General features: G+C 39.6%; 1 protein-coding gene and 1 long non-coding RNA gene across 2 annotated transcripts in view; both read right to left on the bottom strand.

Moving 5' to 3' along the window:
- Positions 1-20,988, bottom strand: part of LOC117521141 (piezo-type mechanosensitive ion channel component 2) — a 249,903-nt gene that overhangs the window by 227,790 nt on the left and 1,125 nt on the right. Inside the window, exon 2 of the mRNA XM_034182477.1 lies at positions 714-809. Coding sequence (XP_034038368.1) covers positions 714-809 — 96 coding nt within the window. The remainder of the gene's footprint in view (positions 1-713; positions 810-20,988) is intronic.
- LOC117521142 lies at positions 7,111-20,789 on the bottom strand. Its single transcript, XR_004563898.1, has 3 exons — positions 20,777-20,789; positions 19,093-19,097; positions 7,111-7,243 (listed from the first exon to the last, which is right to left on the bottom strand). It is a non-coding gene; the product is annotated as an uncharacterized LOC117521142 (long non-coding RNA).

Raw genomic sequence — 20,988 nt, 5'->3', positions numbered from 1 at the left:
AAGGGCTCATTTTAAACTTGTGAAAAACACATCAAATCATTATTTCAAGGTAATTACACACTAATGAACATCTAGTTATGAATGCTATATTATATTTCTGCTAATAAACGCCTTTAAATTCTACAGACTGTAACTTTAAACAAGATAAATTAATATTAACAATTAAATGTACCCAGATCATGGTATTCCAAAATAAAATCCATCTGAAGAACCAGTTGAGCCTTAAGGTATCCTTCTATAATTGAAAAAGTTTGTCATTATCAAAAACAGGCCACATCCTTATTTTTCCTTCTTTCTTTTTTTAAATAATGCTCATCTCATGAACTATTTTAGTGTTATTTCTGTCATCTGTTCACTATACTTTTTTAAATCAGTCAATGCAAATTACATACATGTCTAAATAAGATCAAATCAACCCCAAACCTAAACTGTTCAACAGCAAGCAGGCAGACGTACTGAACTGTCAGATTGGTGTCGCCACAGATTCTTTTGTCATGTTACAAATTGACAAATACACATAATCCATATTACCATCATAAAATGAAATACATGTGAAATCCAGTGCTGATCTCAAAGAATTTCAAGTCTGGTGAAGAAGGCCTGGTTTAAATTACAGAGATCTGACTGGAGGCTTTTGGGAGCAACACTCAGATTTGTCAGGCAATGGGCATGATGTCTCATATGTAAAGTTGCAAAACAGACTTAGACCTTACCCTGCATCGTTGTGGTTGTGGGCTCTGCGAAGAGGGGAATAAGTAGGAGGTAGATGAGGTAGATGAAAGACAGGCCATTGTACCTGAACAGGCAAGCTGCAGAAAAAAAGAAATGCAGATATATCCAATTTTAAGACAGGCAAAAACCCGTAAAGCATAATAAAAACAAGCGATATTTAAAATGCCTAATGCCCTCCCAACAGGTTAGAATTAATACAGACATGTAAGTTGTCACCACATACACTCAGGGTCTTAAGTTTACCATTTGTAGTCCAACTCTACTTTTCTATTTACATGATGCATAATCTGAGTGCAGAGGGGTCGTATTTAGTCACATAATCACATAGATGGGTGTGACGTCTGCAAAACAAGCAGTAAACCAAAGACATTTCATTGCTATTTAGTTAGCAAACTCAGAAGTGAGAGGTTTTCTGGCCAGGAGATAATTCAAAGCACAGCAGTAGGAGCAACAGTTATCCACCACAACTCTTTGAGGTGAATCATTTGAGTGCATCATTGTATTATGACACTATTTTGTGCTTTTATTTGACTATTTTTTGTTTTTAATTCAGTTTCATTGTAGCTTGATGAGCTACATCATGAACCCACTAATGTACAGCATATCTGAATATAGCACCATAGAAATAGCAGAAAAATATCCACTCAACACAACCATGTTCTTGGTGGTCTATGACTTCTTAGCTTTCTACTGCTTTATGATAGCAGTACACGGGCACCTCACCTGACCACACAACAATATAATGTTAACACATGCATGGGTGTACAGAAGAGTGCCAGTGCTCTAGCAATTTAAAGAAAATGGGCGCTGGTTGTCAAAGTGCCAACTAGAGGTGGGCAATACCGGAAATTTTGGTATTGATCTGATACCAAGTAAATACAGGCCCAGTATCGCCAATATTGATATCAATACCGATACTTTTTCATATTTAAGCTTCATAGATCCAAAGGATCCAAATGACCTAGGACAGAATTTCGCCAAACATTGTACATAACAACAAAATACTTTATTATCACAATCATCATTTTTGTTTAAAAAAATATCACTCAACACAACTTAAAACAAAATCTTCTGAGGTAGAGGGCTGACAAACCACAATACAAGGGTGCGCTGCTCCGTACTGTATGACACAGCGCAGCGCTGCTCTTACACACAGAGAGTAGACTTTGATGAATCTGCATGCGTAGCAGTCAGTGCGTGCGGGAGACAAAAAAAGCTTGAGTATCAATCTTTTTACACAAGGATCGTTTAATATCAATACCAACACTGGTATTGATATTATCGATATTAGGATCGATCCGCCCACCTCTAGTGCCAACTGCATTGAACTAACAATGACACTTGCACTGTGCTGTGCTCTGCTTTTCACTAGATGTATGATTGGCCTCTCATACTCCACACACACGTCTTTGGGACCCTGATCGACATCTTACTGTTCTGCCAGCAAAAAAGCATTAGCGGACTAAGTTGGTGGACTAAGTTAGCGGAACTAAATTTAGCGGAAGCTAATTGGTCCACTGATGGGTTTTGAAGTTAGCTGAAAAGCTAATCCGCTAACAAAAAAGTTAGCTTTGCACAACAGCAGTTAGCAGATTAGCGGAACTGTGCCCACCACTGATCTACACATACAGTGCAAAGAGAAAGACAGACAGACAGACACAGTCATATGTATGACAACATTACATCCTGCATACTATGTTCAGAGAGGCAGGACAAAAAAGAGTACATGTGGACTTTAGTACTATTGAATACAACCGTTGCTTCATTGTTTTGAGTGCGGTGCTGCTTTCCACATATTTTAACAGTAAATTAAAAAGGAGAGGCTACAATGTGCCGTGTCAGTTCTGACATCTGCTAACTGACTGGAGAAGAACATGTGGAGAAAGTTATTAAATTGTCCCTGATGTTGACAAAATTGCTTGCTGTTTTAAAAATGTACAACATTCTACTTAAACTTTCATGGCCCTAAGCACTTCATCTGGCCTCATTACAGGGAATTGAGGTTTGTTTGATGTAATCTAGACACTAGCTAGATATGTTGCTGATTTCTCTCTCTCACTCTCTCTCTCTCTGTCTCTTTCATTCTGTAGGGGAGCACAGTGACTTGGTGGTTAGCACTGTTGCCTTGCACCGGAAAGGACCCAGGTTCGAGTCCAACCTGGTCCTTCCTGTGTCGCGTTTGCGCATTGACCGTAGGTGTGGGCAGGGGTGCTGCCAGGAATTTTGTGGCCCATGAAAAGAAAACTTACTGAGCCACCCCCCATATTATTTTGTTAGTATTAAAATTGTATTGGGGCCTCTCTGGGCCCTGTCAATCATGTGCCCCTAGAATCTTTCTCCTTATTCTCCCCTTTTTCGGCAGCCCTGCGAAAGACTGGCGGCCTGCCGAATGATTACTGAGATAGACTCTGCCCACCAGTTTTGTTATAATCCATGATGGCCATATCAACATAGTAAGATTTTGACAACCTGGTCTCACGGCATGTCGTGATTCAGCAGCACGAAATATACATTAATCTATTGGTTCATGATATTGTCATGAAAAGCACCTCATTTTCATCACGGCAGCACAAATTAATTCTAATTCATTCCATGATGGCTGCACAAAATTAAAAGTGAAGCGAGGGAGTCAGGGTGGTTATAGTTAGGATTGGGGGAAGGAGTAGAGTTAGGTTATGGTTAAGATTAGTGTTGGGGGGTAGGAGTAGGGTTAAACACACACCAGAGTTTTAGAAACAGAAAGTATGAAATTAAAGTAAATGAACAACACAGAAATATTGCTTCTACCTTTCTAAAAGAAATACAGCTACACCCAATTTATGTGATGAGTCCCTATCTGCCTTGCATTTCCTTGAACATTTTTAGGTCCGACGGTCATATGACTGGGAGGAAAGTACACTGTGACCTTGTACAAAATGTGGACTCGAAGTCTGAACTCCAAACTTTCTGGTTGTGGTTACGTCAACAATAGAGTAGGCTGCAGCCTGGTACCCCCCATCGTGAGTCAGTGAGATCAGCTTGTCTGAGTGGCTACTGGTCGTGAAATACTGAAAAATTACATTTAACTACTGAAAATGGTGCTTCTATTTATCTTTGCGCACTCAATGGACCTATTCATTGACAAGTGACTTAGCTCAGCCTTTCCCTCACAGGAGCTCCATGTGACCCTCCTGGTTTTCTCTGTGCACACATACACACTCATGAAAACTACTAACAAAAGTTAATCAACCATGACCACTACCATCTTTGACAAACAACCCAAATCTCCCACATCTTTTCATATATGCCTGAATGCCTGATATACCACATAGTCCAGCAAACAGACAAAGATTCTATCATACAGCTGTTGAGAGTATAAACCATCCAACTTCAGCATGCCAGATCCTCATGGCAGACGGACATTATACATCCAGGCACAACAAGATCTGTCAATATCTCCACTGGAAGATATGCAAGGAACTGGAGATGGAAGTCAAAGAACATGTCTGGGAGCACGAGCCAGCACCAGTCTCATCCAATGGAAAAGTAACTGTCTTCTACGACAAAGAGGCAGGATGACATATCGAAGGAGGTGCAATCAAACCTGATATTGTCATCTGGAACAAGCAAGAGAAAACAGCCAAAATCATCGATGTGACAGTCCCCAATGACTACGGCCTGAATCGAGCGGAAAGGGGAAAGATCTCAAAATACCAAGACCTGAAAAATGACCTACGAACACCATGGTCATTGAAAGACATCGATATCATGCCAGTTGTGGTGGGGGCAACAGGCCTGATGAAGAAGAACCTGAAGAAATACCTTGAGGCAATCCCCGGTCACCAGTGGTGTCAAAAGTACACACATTTGTTACTTAAGTAGAAGTATAGATACTGCAGTTTAAAAACACTCTGGTAAAAGTTGAAGTATCAACTTGACCTCTTTACTCAAGTAAAAGTGAAAAGGTATGTGCTCCAAAACCTACTTAAAGTATAAAAGTATAAAATAACCTTTAAAAAAAAAAAAAGGTAGATGCCACTATATGAATTGAAAGCTTAATTTAAAAACTGATTCGTTCTACGTGGCCCAAGACCCAAAACCCAAAATTACCCCCAACACTACCTGCACGCAAATGCTTCAATTCTAGAAGCTCTGAAATGCAATCTGGGACTATTCCAGATAATAAACTGCAGTGAGTGCAGCATCCATTTAGTGAAGGAAAAAAAAAACAAAAAAAAAAAACACAACTTTCCTTATTCAAATTAATTCCAGTAGTATTCTGCTCTTACTAGGATGCAGCAGTTTTCTAGTTTGGCAGATAATTCTGGAGAAAATCACTGAAGAAATTAACAAATTGAAAATATGGTTTGACCGAAACAAACTGTCATTAAATAAGACAGGAATGAAATGGAGGTGTAAAAGTCACTAGGTGTTCACAGGAAACACTTATTTATGTATGTATGTATGTATTTATTTATGTATGTTCATTGCTTTTATATTTTCTGTTGTTTCTATTCAGGTTCTTTTTGTCTCTTTCTCTAAAATTGTATATAATAATCATTAGATTATTAATATATAAACAAAAATAAATTTAAGAAATATTACAATTTGAAAACAAATGCACCCGAATGTGATGAGAGCTGCAATTGCTTAATGCTAAGTTTTAACATTGAAAATGCCATAGACATGCTAACACGTTAGCGTCACTCCCGTTTTTAAGTTATAAAGACCATAACAGGTCGGTTTAACATAAAAAAGGTAAATAATACTCACAGACGTATGCGCTTTAGGGTTTTAGCAGGGGAAAATTAAGCGAAAGAAAGAAGGAATAAACGAAGCAATAGGTCGAAGCATTGCTTCAATCTGCGAACCACTGCTTCGATTGGTTCACGGTTCAAAGCAAAGCCGCGCTGCAGAAAAGTTGATTACAGGCGCACATGACGTGAAATATATACATATATAAATATTAAACTGAAGCCAAGAGTAACGAGGCTGTTTGTTTTAAAAATGTAAGGAATAGAAAGTACAGATACTTGTGTGAAAATGTAATGAGTAGAAGTCAGAAGTAGGCAGAAAAATAAGTAATGGAGTAAAGTATAGATACCTAAAAAGTGTACTTAAGTACAGTAACGAAGTATTTGTACTTCGTTACTTGACACCTCTGCCGGTCACCCAAGCGCACATGAGGTGCAGTTGTCTGCAATTAAGGGAACGATCACCATCTTGAAGAGAGCCCTCGGATACAATGCCAGCTCTGGTTAGGATAACAATAGAGCCTAGGGTGCAACTTTAGACCCCAGGTTTGGGGCCCACTGCATTCTATTAAAAAGACATCAAAGATAAATGAAAAAACAAAGACGAAGAGCATAACAACACCCTTAATGATGGTAAGCATATTTGTTATATTTTAACGAAAATATCTTGTGTGGACAAGGACAGAATGATTCCTAATCTTTATTTATGTTGTTCTCACGCTATGCACCATTTATATCCCCAATGACTTCACTTTTTCTAAGTTGCCAATAAATAATCTAGGGATGGATGGTAGAACTGGTATGAATTTGGCCAAAGTTATGGATGTTGACTATACTGACCCATGGGTTAAGCAGGCTTCGACATCGTTAGCCTGCAGCGGTGAATCATCTGGAAACCATGTGAGCTCACAGTGCTTTGTTTTGCAATGACAGCCCCCCCCCCCCCCCCAAAAAATAATAAAATAAATAAAAAAGCTAGAAAGCAGGCCGAACAACGGACAGGAGTTGATCAGAAGGACCTTTTGCACTGATGTGGTTTGGATTAAAAAAGTGAGACAGTGAGCAGAAAACAATCAATAGCAAACTGTTGGGTGACAATGGTTACAATCTCTGTCACTGCTAATTCAAACACGTTGCGAATTTTGAGGAATGCAGAAGAATGCATCTACCCCAAGCATCAGGTGAATCATCGAGCTCAGACGGGAAGAAAAAAAGCCAACTTTGCAAATCAGACACCACTTTCTTCATGCATTTTTTTTTTTCACTTTGGGCAGATTTTTTATTATTATATTTCAAAGACTGAATTTGACAAAAAAAGTTTTGTCTTTTTCTATTTAGTCCAGTTTTGCACAATAAATGTTCTTAAAATACCTCTGTACTATGTGAAACACTCTAAGCCTGATTTACTGTGACTCAGTGACATATGTACATCTGCTTTTGGTCCATATGTGCGTCTGCTTTTGGTCTCCCAGTTAAAAATGGAGACATTTATTCTTAAAGAGAAACTCAAAATAAAAATAAATATGTCCCACATTTACATTGAAAGATTTTTCTTTCTTTCTTTTATTCTGTGCAGCCCCTGTGCTGGAATGGGGATCTGTAACAGCAGTCTGTCAAGCACAATCAGTAAATACCAAGTTTTCAAACTCGCAAAATACAGACCCTATCAGCTACTCGCTAAATTTCCTTTTGGTCTTGATAAATCATGTTGTATGTGCAAACATCACCTATATGCATGATTCCTCCAACAATTTTGCACACTCAGGTGGACAAACGCACTGAATTGACAATACTTGCTATTTGGTGCATTAGACAGATGCGACCCTCATTGCGCACTGTTAGTAACTCAGGATGCAGGTGTATTTGTGAGTGCAATGCAGTTTCCATACCTGGGCTTTACCACTTCAAAAGCTTTCATATTGAAATATTAAAGCTATACGGCCTTTCAAATTTCACAAAACTGACCAAATTTAGTTTCTACTGAAATCCAAGGATTATAATGTCTGTATATTTTTTAAATGTGTTGCAAAATTACAGCTCATTTTAATGAAGAGAACATATTTAAATTGAGGGAATTCCATAACGGTTCTTATTTTCCTTTAAACATTGTCTTCAGGGGGAAGTGCATGTGCGCATGCAAGAGGTTTTGAAATTACTGGAAGTTACCTTTAACCTCATGTGAGGCGCATACATGGGGCATGCACGCTGACGTCCGTAAATCACCTCAGTGGTGTTATCTGCTTACAAATACAGCGTTTTTAGATTAAGAAATGTATTTCTACCAGAAGACTCAACAGGTTAAAGGAAATAATTTATTACAGAATTGAATACAAAGTTGTAAATTTAGTTTGGCCTCAGTCTCCGTCGCGGCTGTGGGATGAGCCGAGAGGATCTTGAATCATACCAATAGAGGAGACAGGAGGGGGAGGCCCAACACCCCACGGCGGTGGGGAGGCAGAGGGAGCGTCAAGCAGATAACTGAAAATGCAGCAAAAGGTGAGTGAGGCATTGAAGCTTTAATAGACGTGCCTGCATCTTATTGCTTTGTGGTGATAATTAATGGTAGCATCTGTTTAGGATTAAGTGTGTGGGTGGAGACAACTACCTGATTGTGAAACAAGCTGGATAGTGAGTCTTCTGGTAGAACTAACGCTACGCTTCATTTCTCGCTAACTTATATAAAATATATGAGAAACAGATTAGATTTAAATAGAAATAAGCTGTTTTGGAGTGGTTTCCACCATACTGGATTATAAATTGTAGGCCATGCCATCCATACCTAAAGTAAACCGTCAGGCTAATACCTCGCGGAGCGAAGAATGTTGACGAACGTTGTAATTTTCTGCTGCCCGAGTGGAAGAATAGCTTTGCTGCTGCAGCTATCCTGCTGCAGAAGAGGAAAAAGAAAGAATAAAAGGTACACTGCTTGGGTCAGAGTGGCTGCAAACCAAAAAGAACTTCAGCAACACGTGTTACAACCATGTACACCAACCATTAACACTTAAATCTGTTTTACAAACGTTTGCAACTGTTTGTATAAGAATTAATTTGCTAAGAAATTTTGAACATGTTCAAATTTATTTCCAGCAATAAATACTGTTTGCAGGTTTCACAGAATGAAATTGATGCCTGATTAATTTATGCTGGAAATGTCGGCTAGCACCCGGAACATTTCTTCATTGCATTTGGAATGCCCTCGAATTGCACTAGTCTAGACTGAAGTGTTGAACATTCTGAGCAGATGGTATGGTGGTATGGCTCTAGGATTCCTTTGAGTCCACGTCTTTGTTTGTTATGTCCGCCATGGACATAATAAAATCATGGGCGTTTATTTATTTATTTGTCTGTCTCTCTGTTAACAGGATTACGTCAAAAATACTGCACAAATTTTGACAAATTTTTCACCACAAATACGTAGATACTAGGCCATGGAAGACTCCATTACATTTTGGAGGTGATCCGGATCCGGACTGTGGACCAAGATTTCACTGTATATGGGCTTTTAAGGATTACGTCAAAACTACTTCACAGATTCTCACCAAATCTGCACGAATTTTGACAAATTTTTCACCACAGATACATAGATACTAGGCCATGGAAGACTCCATTAAATTTTGGAGGTGATCCGGATCCGGATTGTGGACCAAGATTTCACTTTATATGGGCTTTTAAAGATTATGTCAAAACTACTTCACAGATTCTCACCAAATTTGCACCACAGATAGGTACAGTATTAGGGCATGGAAAACTCCACTGAATTTTGGAGGTGATCCCGATCCAGATTCTGGATCAGAATTTCAATTTGTACCATTCACTTTGTCGGGTTTTGAGGATTACGTCAAAATTACTTAAGGGTTTTTGACCAACTTTTCACCACACATTGGTGTTAGGCCTTGGAAGGCTCCAATAACTTTTGGAAGTGATTCGGATCCAAATTCTGGATCAGGATTTAACTTTGCAGACTTTTAAGGATTACATCAAAACTACTTCACAGATATGACATCACAACGTAAAACCAAGATCAGGAAGATGCCATTTTGTTTCAGCTTGTGAATTAAATATCAGATTGCAACATCTTGATCAGTCGGACCATTCTGGATCGGTATGCAATTATTGCATTGCGTTGTGTAATCCCAATCCAGGTATAGTCTCGGTCACGATGTGAATCACATATCTGTTATTTTGAATCCTCGTCAACCCTTGGCGGACATCAGAAATCTTGGATTGCTCTTGTTAGGAGATAACTCCCAAGTGATAAATTTGTCAAAGTCCAGTTTTTCAGTTAGTATGACTGGTATCATTGCAGCTTTAAGGATCATCTTAAGACACTGGAAAACAACCAAGGTTCCGGATGTGGAAGAATGGCGAGACGCAATTGTGAAAACATCATCATATGAGTGTATGCTCAACAGACTGAAAGGGGAATGGAATAGGTTTTGGACTTATGCAAAGTTTTCTGTTTAGTTAATACTGAAAATTTTAGTATTCTGTGTATTTTTTGCTTTTCTGTTATTTCATCTGATTGTTTATTATGTACTGTGCCTTTCAAAAAACTAATAAAACTTAAATTATATATATACATATATATATATATATATATATATATATATATATATATTGTTTGTGACCCTAAAAGTTGTTTGAAAATGTTTTGCACCCTTTTACAAACCCTAACGAAACCCAAATTTGCTACGTTCATCAGCATTCACCACTCTGTGAGATACGGGCTTAAACCTGTCTTCTGCATGTTGTCCAAACAGGCAGTCGGGTGTCAGTTGAAAGCACATCTGCTCAGAGTTAAAAAACACTCACAGGTTTGCTTTATCTGTACTGTGCAGAGAATATAATCATCTGCCTATATTTGATCCTCCTGCTTGTCTGCAGACCCGCGACCACAGTCTTCCTGACCATTCTGTCTTCGGTGAATGACTCACCATGTGATGATTCGTACACAGGGAATGAAAATATACTGTAGTTGTGTTGAATCATCTGATTACTACAAAATCTCCACATACAGCTGAATTGGGTCTTTGTCTTCGGAGTGAAAAGCATTATTATCGCCATGCACTACCCAAGCACAGAGGAGTGAACCAGCTAATAAATGTGGTATTGAAATCATGCCCAAGAGTTTGAACTCAAAAGCATAAAAGTCATGAAAAGGAGGAGCTGTGTCTGACCACACCAAGCACCAAGAGATAACAAAGGAATTTAAACTTCTGAGGAAAAGAATAAAGCGCATACCACATCATGTCCATTGTGGAGCAGAGGTTTGGCATTTCTGCCACAAAATGTAACTCCAATCTGGAGGTCAAAGTTTTTCATAGATATCACACATGTACAAGTACTGTATTTCGACTTTTAACTTTAGAGGTTTAATCCTCAAACTAAAGTTTCATGTTCAAGAAATACACCTTGTATACAACAAAGACACGCACATCCAAAACACATAAAAAGGCATGCTGGACCAAGAAAAATTGTATCAAAACTACAAACCAAATGATCTGCACAACCACAGCGCTCAGATACAAAAAAAAGGGTTTTATTTAACAAGACATAACATTTCAGGCAACCTGCTCTTCGTCAGACCTGATGAAGGTCAAGCCATAATTCTCAGGAAAAAAATTTATTGTTTTTTTTTTTTTTTTTTATCAAACTTTGGGAACACATTGGTTATCATAAAATCAATATGTTTTTGAGTTAATTTTATGAGAAGAACATCTCCAGAGACAGTGGGAGAAGAGGAAAACTAAAAGGGTGGAAGTGAAAGTCTGGACTTTGAATGTTGGCAGTATGACTGGTAAAAGCAGAGAGCTGGCCGACATGATGGAGATGAGAAAGGTAGACATACTGTGTGTGCTACAGACAAAGTGGAAGGGAAGTAAGAGCAGGAGCATAGGTGGTGGGTTCAAGTTGTATCATGGTGAGGATAGGAAAAGAAATGGTGTTGGGGTCATTTTAAAGACAGAGTATGTTAAGATAGCTCGACAGTATAGGATGGTGGTTTGTAGGATGACTTTAAAAGTGAAGAAGAGGAAGAGAGTTAGAGCTCAACAAAGGATCAGATCGTGGAAGCTGTGTTGTGAAAGTGTAGTGACACGGACCCACAACAGGGGGCGCAAATGAACGGTCAATAGATGAGCCAAAAGGTAACAATTTAATGTTGTGAAACATGCACAACGAACATACAGACAATCTCAGAATATAATTACAGTCAAATTACAAAGGTGACGTGTGGGCAGGCTCGAGGATAGAAGACGTCTGTCCTGAGAAGAGCCGGAACCACACGATTTCCGCCCCCACAGAACCTGGTGAATACTGGAGCCGCCAAGTCCCGAATTCCCAGGTGATCACCGTCCCCGACTGTCGGATCTGGTACTGCTGGCGAAGAACAAAGACAGTCAAATGTGGGTGTGTGTACACCCAGTAACAACAGCGGTGGGAATGCCACCTCCACCTCTCACTCAATATGTTGCAGAGTACCGCAGTGATTCCTCAGGGGAAAAGAGTGCCGTCCTGCACTCACTCAGCCTCCACAGAAAAAGGAACCGGTACTCCTGCAAACACTCACAATATACAGATATATTGCAAAAGACACAAACGGCTGAGGATATTACCTCCAATGAAGTATGATATCTCGGCGATGAGGTGGAGATGACGTCTGGTCTTTATGGAGTGCGATGATGAAGAATGTGTGACAGCTGTCAGGAATTAATGAGTGACAGCTGTCACTCCCGGCTGTGTCCGTGGCGGCAGCGCCCTCTCGTGCCTGAAGCCCGCACTTCAGGCAGGGCGCCCTTTGGTGGTGGGCCAGCAGTACATCCTCTTCTGGCGGCCCACACAACAAGCTGAAGCAGAAAGACGTGTGAAATTCAATGAGCAAGTGAGATGGGCACTGGATGGCGGTGAAGCAGTTTTGGACAAATGTAAAAATACTGCAGATGTGGTGAGGGAGACAACTAGGAAGGTACTGGGTGTGACATCTGAACAATGGAAGGAAGACAAGGAGACTTGGTGGTGGAATGAAGATAACCAGGAAGACAAGGAGACTTGGTGGTGGAATGAAGATAACCAGGAAAGTATAACGAGAAAGAGGTCAGCGAAAAAGAATTGGGATAGTCAGAGAGATGTGGCATAAAACAAAAAGAGAAGTGGCAAAAGCTAAAGAGATGTACAAGAAGCTGAATAGTAAGGAAGGAGAAAAGGACTTGTACCGATTGGTCAGACAGAGCTGGAAAGAATCTGCAGCAGGTTAGGGTGAAAAAGGATGCAGATGGTAATGTGCTGACAAGTGAGGAGAGTGTATTGAGAAGGTGGAGGAAATATTTTGAGGAGCTGATGAATGAAGAAAATGAGATAGAGAAAAGGTTGGATGATGTAGTGAGACTAAATCAGGAAGTGCAAGAGATTAGTGAGGATGAAGTGAGGGCAGCTATGAAGAGAATGAAGAATGGAAAGGCAACTGAGTTGAGATGACATTCCAGCGGAAGCATGGAAATTTTTAGGAGAGATGGCTGTGGAGTTTCTAACCAGATTGTTTAACAAAATCTTAAAAAGTGAGAGGATGCCTGAGGAGTGGAGACGAAGTGTATTGGTTCCTATTTTTAAGAACAAGGATGATGTACAAAGCTGCAGTAACTACAGAGGCATTAAGATGCTCAGCCACAGCATGACGTTATGGGAAAGAGTAAAAAACAGATGAAAATCTGTGAGCAGCAATGTAGTTTCATGCCAAGAAAGAGCACTGCAGATGCAATGTTTGCTCTGATGGAGAAGTATGGAGAGGGTCAGAAGTTACATTGTGTGTTTGTGGATTTCGAGGAAGCTTATGACAGGGTGCCAAGAGAAGAGCTGTGGTATTGCATGAGGAAGTCTGAGGTGGTAGAGAAGTATGTGGGGCAGTGAGGGACATGTACAAGGATAGTGTGACAGCGGTGAGATGCACAGTAAGAATGACAGCTTCATTCAAGGTGGAGATGGGATTACACCAAGGAAAAGGTCTGGGTCCTTTCTTGTTCGCAATGGTGATGGACGGGTTGATGGATGAGATCAGACAGGAGTCTTCATGGACTATAATGTTTGCAGATGACATTGTGATCTGCAATGAGAGTAGAGAGCAGGTTGAGTCTAGCCTGGAAATGTGAAGATACGCTCTGGAGAGCAGGGGAATGAAAGTCAGTAGGAGCAAAACTGAGTACGTGTGTGTGAATGAGAGAGAGCCCAGTGGAATAGTGCAGTTAAAAGGAGTAGTAGTGGTGAAAGTAGATGAGTTTAAATACTTGGGTCTACTGTCCAAAGTAATGGAATGTGCGGTAAAGAGATGAAGAACAGACTGCAGGCAGGGTGGAGTGGGTGGAGAAAGGCACCAGGAGTGATTTGTGACCGAAGAATATCAACAAGAGTGAAGAGGAAAGTCTACAAGACAGTAGTGAGACCAGCTATGTTGTACGGCTTAGAGATGGTGGCACTAACAAAAAGACAAGAGCCAGAGCTGGAGGTGGCAGAGCGATTTTCATGATTTTATCACCATCTAATTTCCTGATGGTATCATGGTCTAACAGATCACGAACTGCCGTGACACTGGGCTGTTTTGCAGACCTGCTGTGGAACATTATGGTTTGGGTTGAACTGCCCCATCATGAGACTGGGCTGATTGAGACACATCCACTCATTGTAGATTACATCTACCAGCTATTTATTCATTCCTCCCCTCTTGACTAATTATATGGGTAATGTCATTTTTTTTTCGAGTCAGTGAAATAAAGCTAATAATCTACACTGCAAACACATCTTGATTGTTTCATTTAAACTTCATTGTGGTGCTGTGCCAACCCAGTCTCACGGCAGTACGTGAGACTGGGTAGCAAAAAGTCCATTAATCTATGGGTTTGTGCCAGGGGTACAGAAATGGGGCGCTTTTCGTGACGGGGGAACAAACTAATTTTGTGACGGCGGCACGACGTGGGGTGATGGGGGGAGGTCTTGAGGGGGTTATGGTTAGGGCTAGGGGAGGGTAGACACTAACGCTGTGGTTATGGTTAGAGTTAGGAGAAGGGGAAGATTATGAATAGCATTAAAAAAATCATGTCACGAAAATCAGGTGCTTTTTGTGACGGAGCACAAAAAAAAAAACTGGGCTGTGCTGTAGACACACTAAAATTACAAAAACTGTCATTGTGCAATCATTCATGGAGCCCACAGTCGGCATTAATCCCCGCCCAACATTTCATAAGGAGTCTTGTACTAGTTGGGCATGTGTGGAAAAACTCGTGAAGAAGACATATAGAACTCATTCTAATCAACTGGCCAAACCACCTCAACTGGCTCAGCTCTACACAAAGAGCAGTGGTTCTATACTCTGAGCTTCTTCTAGATGCAGAATTCCTCACCTTGTCCCAACAAGTGAGTACTACTACCTTGCAAAGGAAAGTTTGTTTGAGACACTTGAACTCATTCTTCTGCCTGTCTTTAGCACTTTGAGATTCCATGGAATGTAAAGTGCATTACAAATAAAATGTATTATTATTATTATTATTCTAGACAGATCCAAAGTTCAGGGATCACAGGCTGGCATGATGGCATCACACTATCCCACCACCACCAGCCTGAATTGTTAGTACAATGTAGGATGGATCCATGCTTTCATGTTGATCATGTCAAATTCTGACTCTACCAACTAAACATCCCAGCAGAAACTGAGACTTATTTGACCAGGCAATGTTTTTCCAATATAACACTAACTCATCTGAGTCAGATTGTGCCCACTATAGTCTCAGTTTTCTGTTGTTAGCTGAGAGGCGTTTTATTTGGTATCTTCTGCTGCTGTAGCCCATCTGCTTCAAGGTTCTAAGCATAGCTGTGGGAAGAGGATTTGTGTGTATGTGGGTGACTCTCTAAGCCAACAAAAACACATCCAAAAAGGCTTCACAATTTAAATTTTTTTTTTCAACAGCACAAAATGTACTACACTACATTTAAATCCCCTACTCTGTGACAGGGCCGCCAAGGATGTAATAAAATCATTGCCGTTTATTTATTTGTTTGTTTGTTAGCAGGATTACATCAAAACTACTGCAGGGATTTTGACAAAATTTTCACCACAGATACATTTTAGCCCATCCAGAGTTTTCATGTATCCCATAATCCCTTGCGAGCCAGAGTCGCTGCAGTCAAAACAGCATAGAGAATCCACATGATGACAATTGTAAATGAATATTATACTACAAAAGCGTAATTTTTTATGCTTTTCATCACATTAATAAGAGACTGCTGCATGATACCCTAAAAAAATTGCTAAAACAATTATAACGAATAATCCGTGTCTGCTACGTTTAATCTGCGTGGAATTTAATAAACGCAAACTGAATTTCAGACATATTATATATATTAGTCTGGAACAAAGAGGACAAACAGTGTTGTAAAGAAAAATAATAAAGACGCTAAAGACCAAACTTCACTTTCCCCCAGAACGACATGATCAGGAAGCGAGCGTAGCTCACAGCAGCTCCCATTGAAAATAACGGAGAGACAGCCTGTGATTCTCACATGTTTACATAAAACAAACGCAATAACAACGTCTATAAACCCAGAGAATATATTCGTGAGAGTTTTAGGCACAATATAAAAATAGTTATGTTGCGATGTTAATGGTGTTGTCCACGTGCAGCGGTTAAAGTGCAGCGTGATCAGAGCGTCTCAGTGCAGTTCTCAATGTTACTGAGATCTCGCAGCGCAGCGAACTTGACGAGGTTTTGCGGGATTTGAAACCTGAAAAGGGTGGATGGAAGAACCCATTAAATTTTTGAGGTGATCCGAATCTGGATTCTGGATCAAGTTTCACTTTATATAGGCTTTGAAGGATTTCTTCAAGACTACTTCACGGATTGTCACCAAATTTGCACCACAGACAGATATTAGGGCATGGAAGACTCCTTGGAATTTTGGAGGTGATCCAGATCCAGATTGGTGGATGTCACAAATCTTTGATTGCTTTTGTTTTATTATATTTTTGAGTGTTCTCCGCCTATCGCCCAGTGACCACTGGGATAGACCCCAGCCCCCATGACCCTTAATTGGAATAAGTGGGTATAGATAAAGAATGAGTGAATGAATGAGTTGTATTTTTGTCATCTAGCAGGGGGTGCTGTGATATTTGCTTTTCCAGCAGAGGGTACTGCTGCACCCACAGCACCACCACTTCCCATGCCTATGATTCTAGGTGTTGTGCTTAATCCAGTACACCCTCTGAGCTTTGCCATAAACAAGCCATTTTTGCCCAGAGAACCACCGCTCACTGTGGATGTTTCTTCTTTTTTTGCGACTGTTTTCTGCAAACCACAGAAATGGCTGATTAAAGCAAATATCCAATCAGTCCATCAAACTCATGTGGCAGAAAAATGTGTTTTTCTTTCCATAAAGGTTTGTACACCAAACCTTAAGAGATGACCTCTTTACTTCTGTTTGGTTTCCAGATTTAATGGTTTTCAAAGTTTTTATTCCAGTTGTAACTTGACAATATGACCTCAGTGAATTAAAAACATTTTCACATAACCTGTTCCCTTCTGGGCAAATATGACTGATGGTCCAAGTGTGACTGCTTGGAAATTTATGACGCTGCATCTACACATTTATAGAGAGAAATAGATCTGAACTTCCACCTCTTGTCTGCCTTGCTGATCTGCTGCCCTCCCTGATCCTAAGCAATGAATCTACATGTTCTGTAAATTTAAACTACATTTGGTGACGGGCATGCTCACAATCATGTTCATACTCCAGACTGTGCCAATAAATACATAAACAGGGAGCTGTTTGATCAGCGAAACTGTATAGCTGTGTGCAAATGTGTGTATTTGTGTGCCGAAGGGGACTGTGTACACAGGGGGCCCAGCAGTCCTGTGCTTTTCAATAGAGGTGCTGTCAGATGGCCAACAGGAAACAGAGACTATTTAACGTCAGCAGACCCGTCTTTCACTAGTCGGCGAGAAGATCGGGGCTGATGTTCTAGGACTCAACTTACAGATTAAGGGAGAAGGCGGCAAATATCACCTTCTGTACTACAATATTTCTTCTGTGTCCACTCAACACCAACGGGCCAGAATAAATACTTTATGTCATTTTGTCCTCACAGCATAAGAAAGAAAATCCAATGAAAGACGCGGAAGAGATGATGCGTACCCCGTGTGCATACATGCTGAATGTGTCTTTCGGACTATAACTACCTTTGATGATGTTCTAGTAAGGTCATCTTAACTTCACTTACACCACGTAATGACAAAAATTAGCTGATTGATAAGCGGAAGAAAATGGATGGATGGATGGATGTTTTTCAAACATTTATGACATGTTCTGACAGCACGGTGGTGCAAGTGGCTCATCCAGAAGTTTTCCGGTTTAAGACCACCCATGCATATTTTTCATGTAATGTTGAGTTGCACCAAGAAGGGCATTCGCAGTAAAACATGTGCCAAATCAACATTCCAATCCACATCTAATCCACTATGGTGAAAAAGGAATTACTACCACATTTTTTTCATGATGCCGTTATGATGTTATAGTAAAGTCACTCATGCCATTTGATTATAAATGATTTACTGATTGATTTGACCTTTACATCTACTCTGTTGGGTGTTGAGATAATCTGAAGAAAATTGTGTTTTTTTTTTTTTTGGACTATATTTTTGATAACCTTGATCTTTGACAACTCTGTTCCAAAAATAAGTCATCTAGAGATCCAAGGAATATCCTTACCACACAGTAAATATTGCAGAGTAAAATATACTCTGCCAGGTCCCAGTCCAACTACAATTAAATATACTCTATCACAGTGCTAAATCAATTCTATCACAGTGTAAAATCAACTCTATCATACTGTGAATGACTCTTATTGGAGTTGAAAAACTTGATTGGACAGGATGGTAGAGCTGATTTCACTTTCTAATAGAGTGTATTGAATTCTGTTTGGACTGGGACCAAATGTTAACCTGGCAGAGTATATTTTACTCTACAAAAATGGGTGAAAATCTGTTAAGTTATTTCCAAGTTATTTGTATACAGACAGACAGACATACATGTTAGAATAGCCACAGCAGATGGTCACCCCACTGAGAATGCTCTGCTTGATGTTTCTTCCTTTAGTCAAAAAAACATTCAGAGAGTTTTTCTTTACCAAAGTCACTAATGTGACTGCTCATGTGGTGGGTATGGTGAGGTCTTGACGTTACTTGTGCGTCACATTTTAACTTTAACTTTTAAATTATTCAGTTTATTTAAAAAGTGCCAGGAAAAAAAAAATCAGAGTGGTTCCACGAAAAGTAAAAGCAATTCTATTACTCCAGCTGACAGATTTTTGATCGCCACTGATGATGCCAATGACAAAAATACCTTCTCCGCCAAAATTGTTTGTTTTTGCATACTGTACATCCCCTGTTTTTCACTTTTGTCCATCCTGTCAGTTACTCCGTACAGTTCCAGTGAATGGCAAGTACTCATCTGCACTTTGAAAAAACATAAAATATTAAAGGTATGTTTACGATAACGGGAAGGCAATTCTTTTCTCCCTCACAACTGCATTATTAATTCATACTGTTAAAACGACTTTCCACGAATTAATGGAGACAATGCATGGCTTGACAATTGCTTTTGAACATACAGGGGGCGTCGGGCTGTCAAGCGATGCATTACGCTGCTACTGAGTGGGTTTTATCTATAGAAGGCATGCTGTTAGCTTTAAAAGTACCTCAATCTCATAAGTCTTGCAGAGACACCACAGCAGAACCTCACTGGTGGTTAGACACTAATTATTTTCACTTGTGGCCAACCACAGAACTGGAGTTTAAAACACAAATTAATCCCCATTTAATGCAGCCGGCATTCATCATGCTTATTCCACAAAGCTTCATCTCCACAAACTCAACAATCAGTGTCAATGTGTATCTTCTCCTTCGATGCAACTATGAGATCGATGTTCCCGCAATGAAGATCACAAACTGCCTGAACTAAAAACCCACATTTAAGCATGTAGCATACCTTTGTGTAAAGCTGCTAAGCAAAGAAGAAGAAAAAAATACTTGGCCAAGCATCGTCGACTGGAGCTCAGAGATTTTAGGTGGGAAAAAAAAAATCCATGCAGGTACCACACTATCATCAATCAACATAAATATTAATGTATAACAAACATGAGGCATAATTAATCAAAAGCCCCAAAACCATACGGGTCACAAAACAAACAAATACAATAAAGTACATTCTATACTCAAGAACAAACAGATCTGAAAGAATTCATCAATACATTATTAAATGGTCAGGTGGTTTTTAAAAATCAACCACTTATTTAAACCATGTATTTAGAAAACGTATCAACTATCTCTGGCATAATTCTTCTCAGTTTGTCTGAGTTCACTGTAAATGGATTTTTTTGTAGACTGTTCATTCTAAGAAATGAAATGTTGTATTTACTTTATCAAGTTACTATGTCAACCAGCCCCAGGTAAGTTGGTTGTTTAAATGTGAAGGAGAATATGTAATTAATTGTAACGTTTTACACGGCAAAAAGTCACAGCTGAATACTTCTCTTCTGAGTCTCCCTAAGTAAGTAAGTGTTCGTTTGACACAAAGTCATTCCAGCGGTATTCAAGGACTTTCTGAAGGGACCTGGTACCAAAAACATCCAGTCATCACCTTAGGTCACTGGTTAGCATCCAAGTCTAACAACAGTACAACAAGACAGGACCACAAAGATTTCATTCTCCAATAAAGGTATCAGCATGGACAAGCACTTTTGTCCATTGATTCCATGACTCTATAAACTCGTCCGAGGTGTCTCTCGATCCCAACCGTTGAGGATCCAGACTTTCTACAAGTTTCACATGTTTGCCGCATACAGATACACTTGCGATGGACAAGTCCAGGAAATCACTGAAAGCCCGTAAGATATTAGTCTTGATCCAGGAACATAATTATACATTTTATCTATAATTATGGCCTTGTTGAGTTTTTCCTGATATTTTCAAGTTGATTTCATTGTATCATTGTGGGTTTTTATTCCTTTTTTGTGTGTGTCTTTAAATTTATTTTAAATGCTTTTTAATTTGTACTGCAAAGCACTCAGAAACAGCTGTCCAGAAATTTCCACACAAATATGATGTATTATTATTCCTACTACTACTGGGAGTAGTCTCCTCTTAATGTTTTCTAATTTAACTTAGAAGGCATTATGATGGATGTATCCATATATTCCATTGTTAAGAAGTGCTCAACTTGATGTGAAGTACATAAAAGGATGTACCTCTATATTCAGCACATCTTAAGGCTGAGACCATATTCATTAATAACAATGCAATAAGCAGTATGTAACACTGATCTGGCATGGAGAACAATGCATGATTTGTTGATGCATTTTTATACAAGTAATGGAAAAAAGGAGTATCTACTTGGATCAATGCAAGTCTATTTTATACACCAAGCCAAGTGTGCAGATACTCCTTTTTTACTAATTGGTGTTTGGTTATCTGGCACCTTGGCATTTTTT

This window comes from Thalassophryne amazonica, chromosome 12 (genome assembly GCF_902500255.1).
Source record: "Thalassophryne amazonica chromosome 12, fThaAma1.1, whole genome shotgun sequence".
NCBI lineage: Eukaryota > Metazoa > Chordata > Actinopteri > Batrachoidiformes > Batrachoididae > Thalassophryne > Thalassophryne amazonica.
This window is presented reverse-complemented; position numbering and strand designations above follow the sequence as displayed.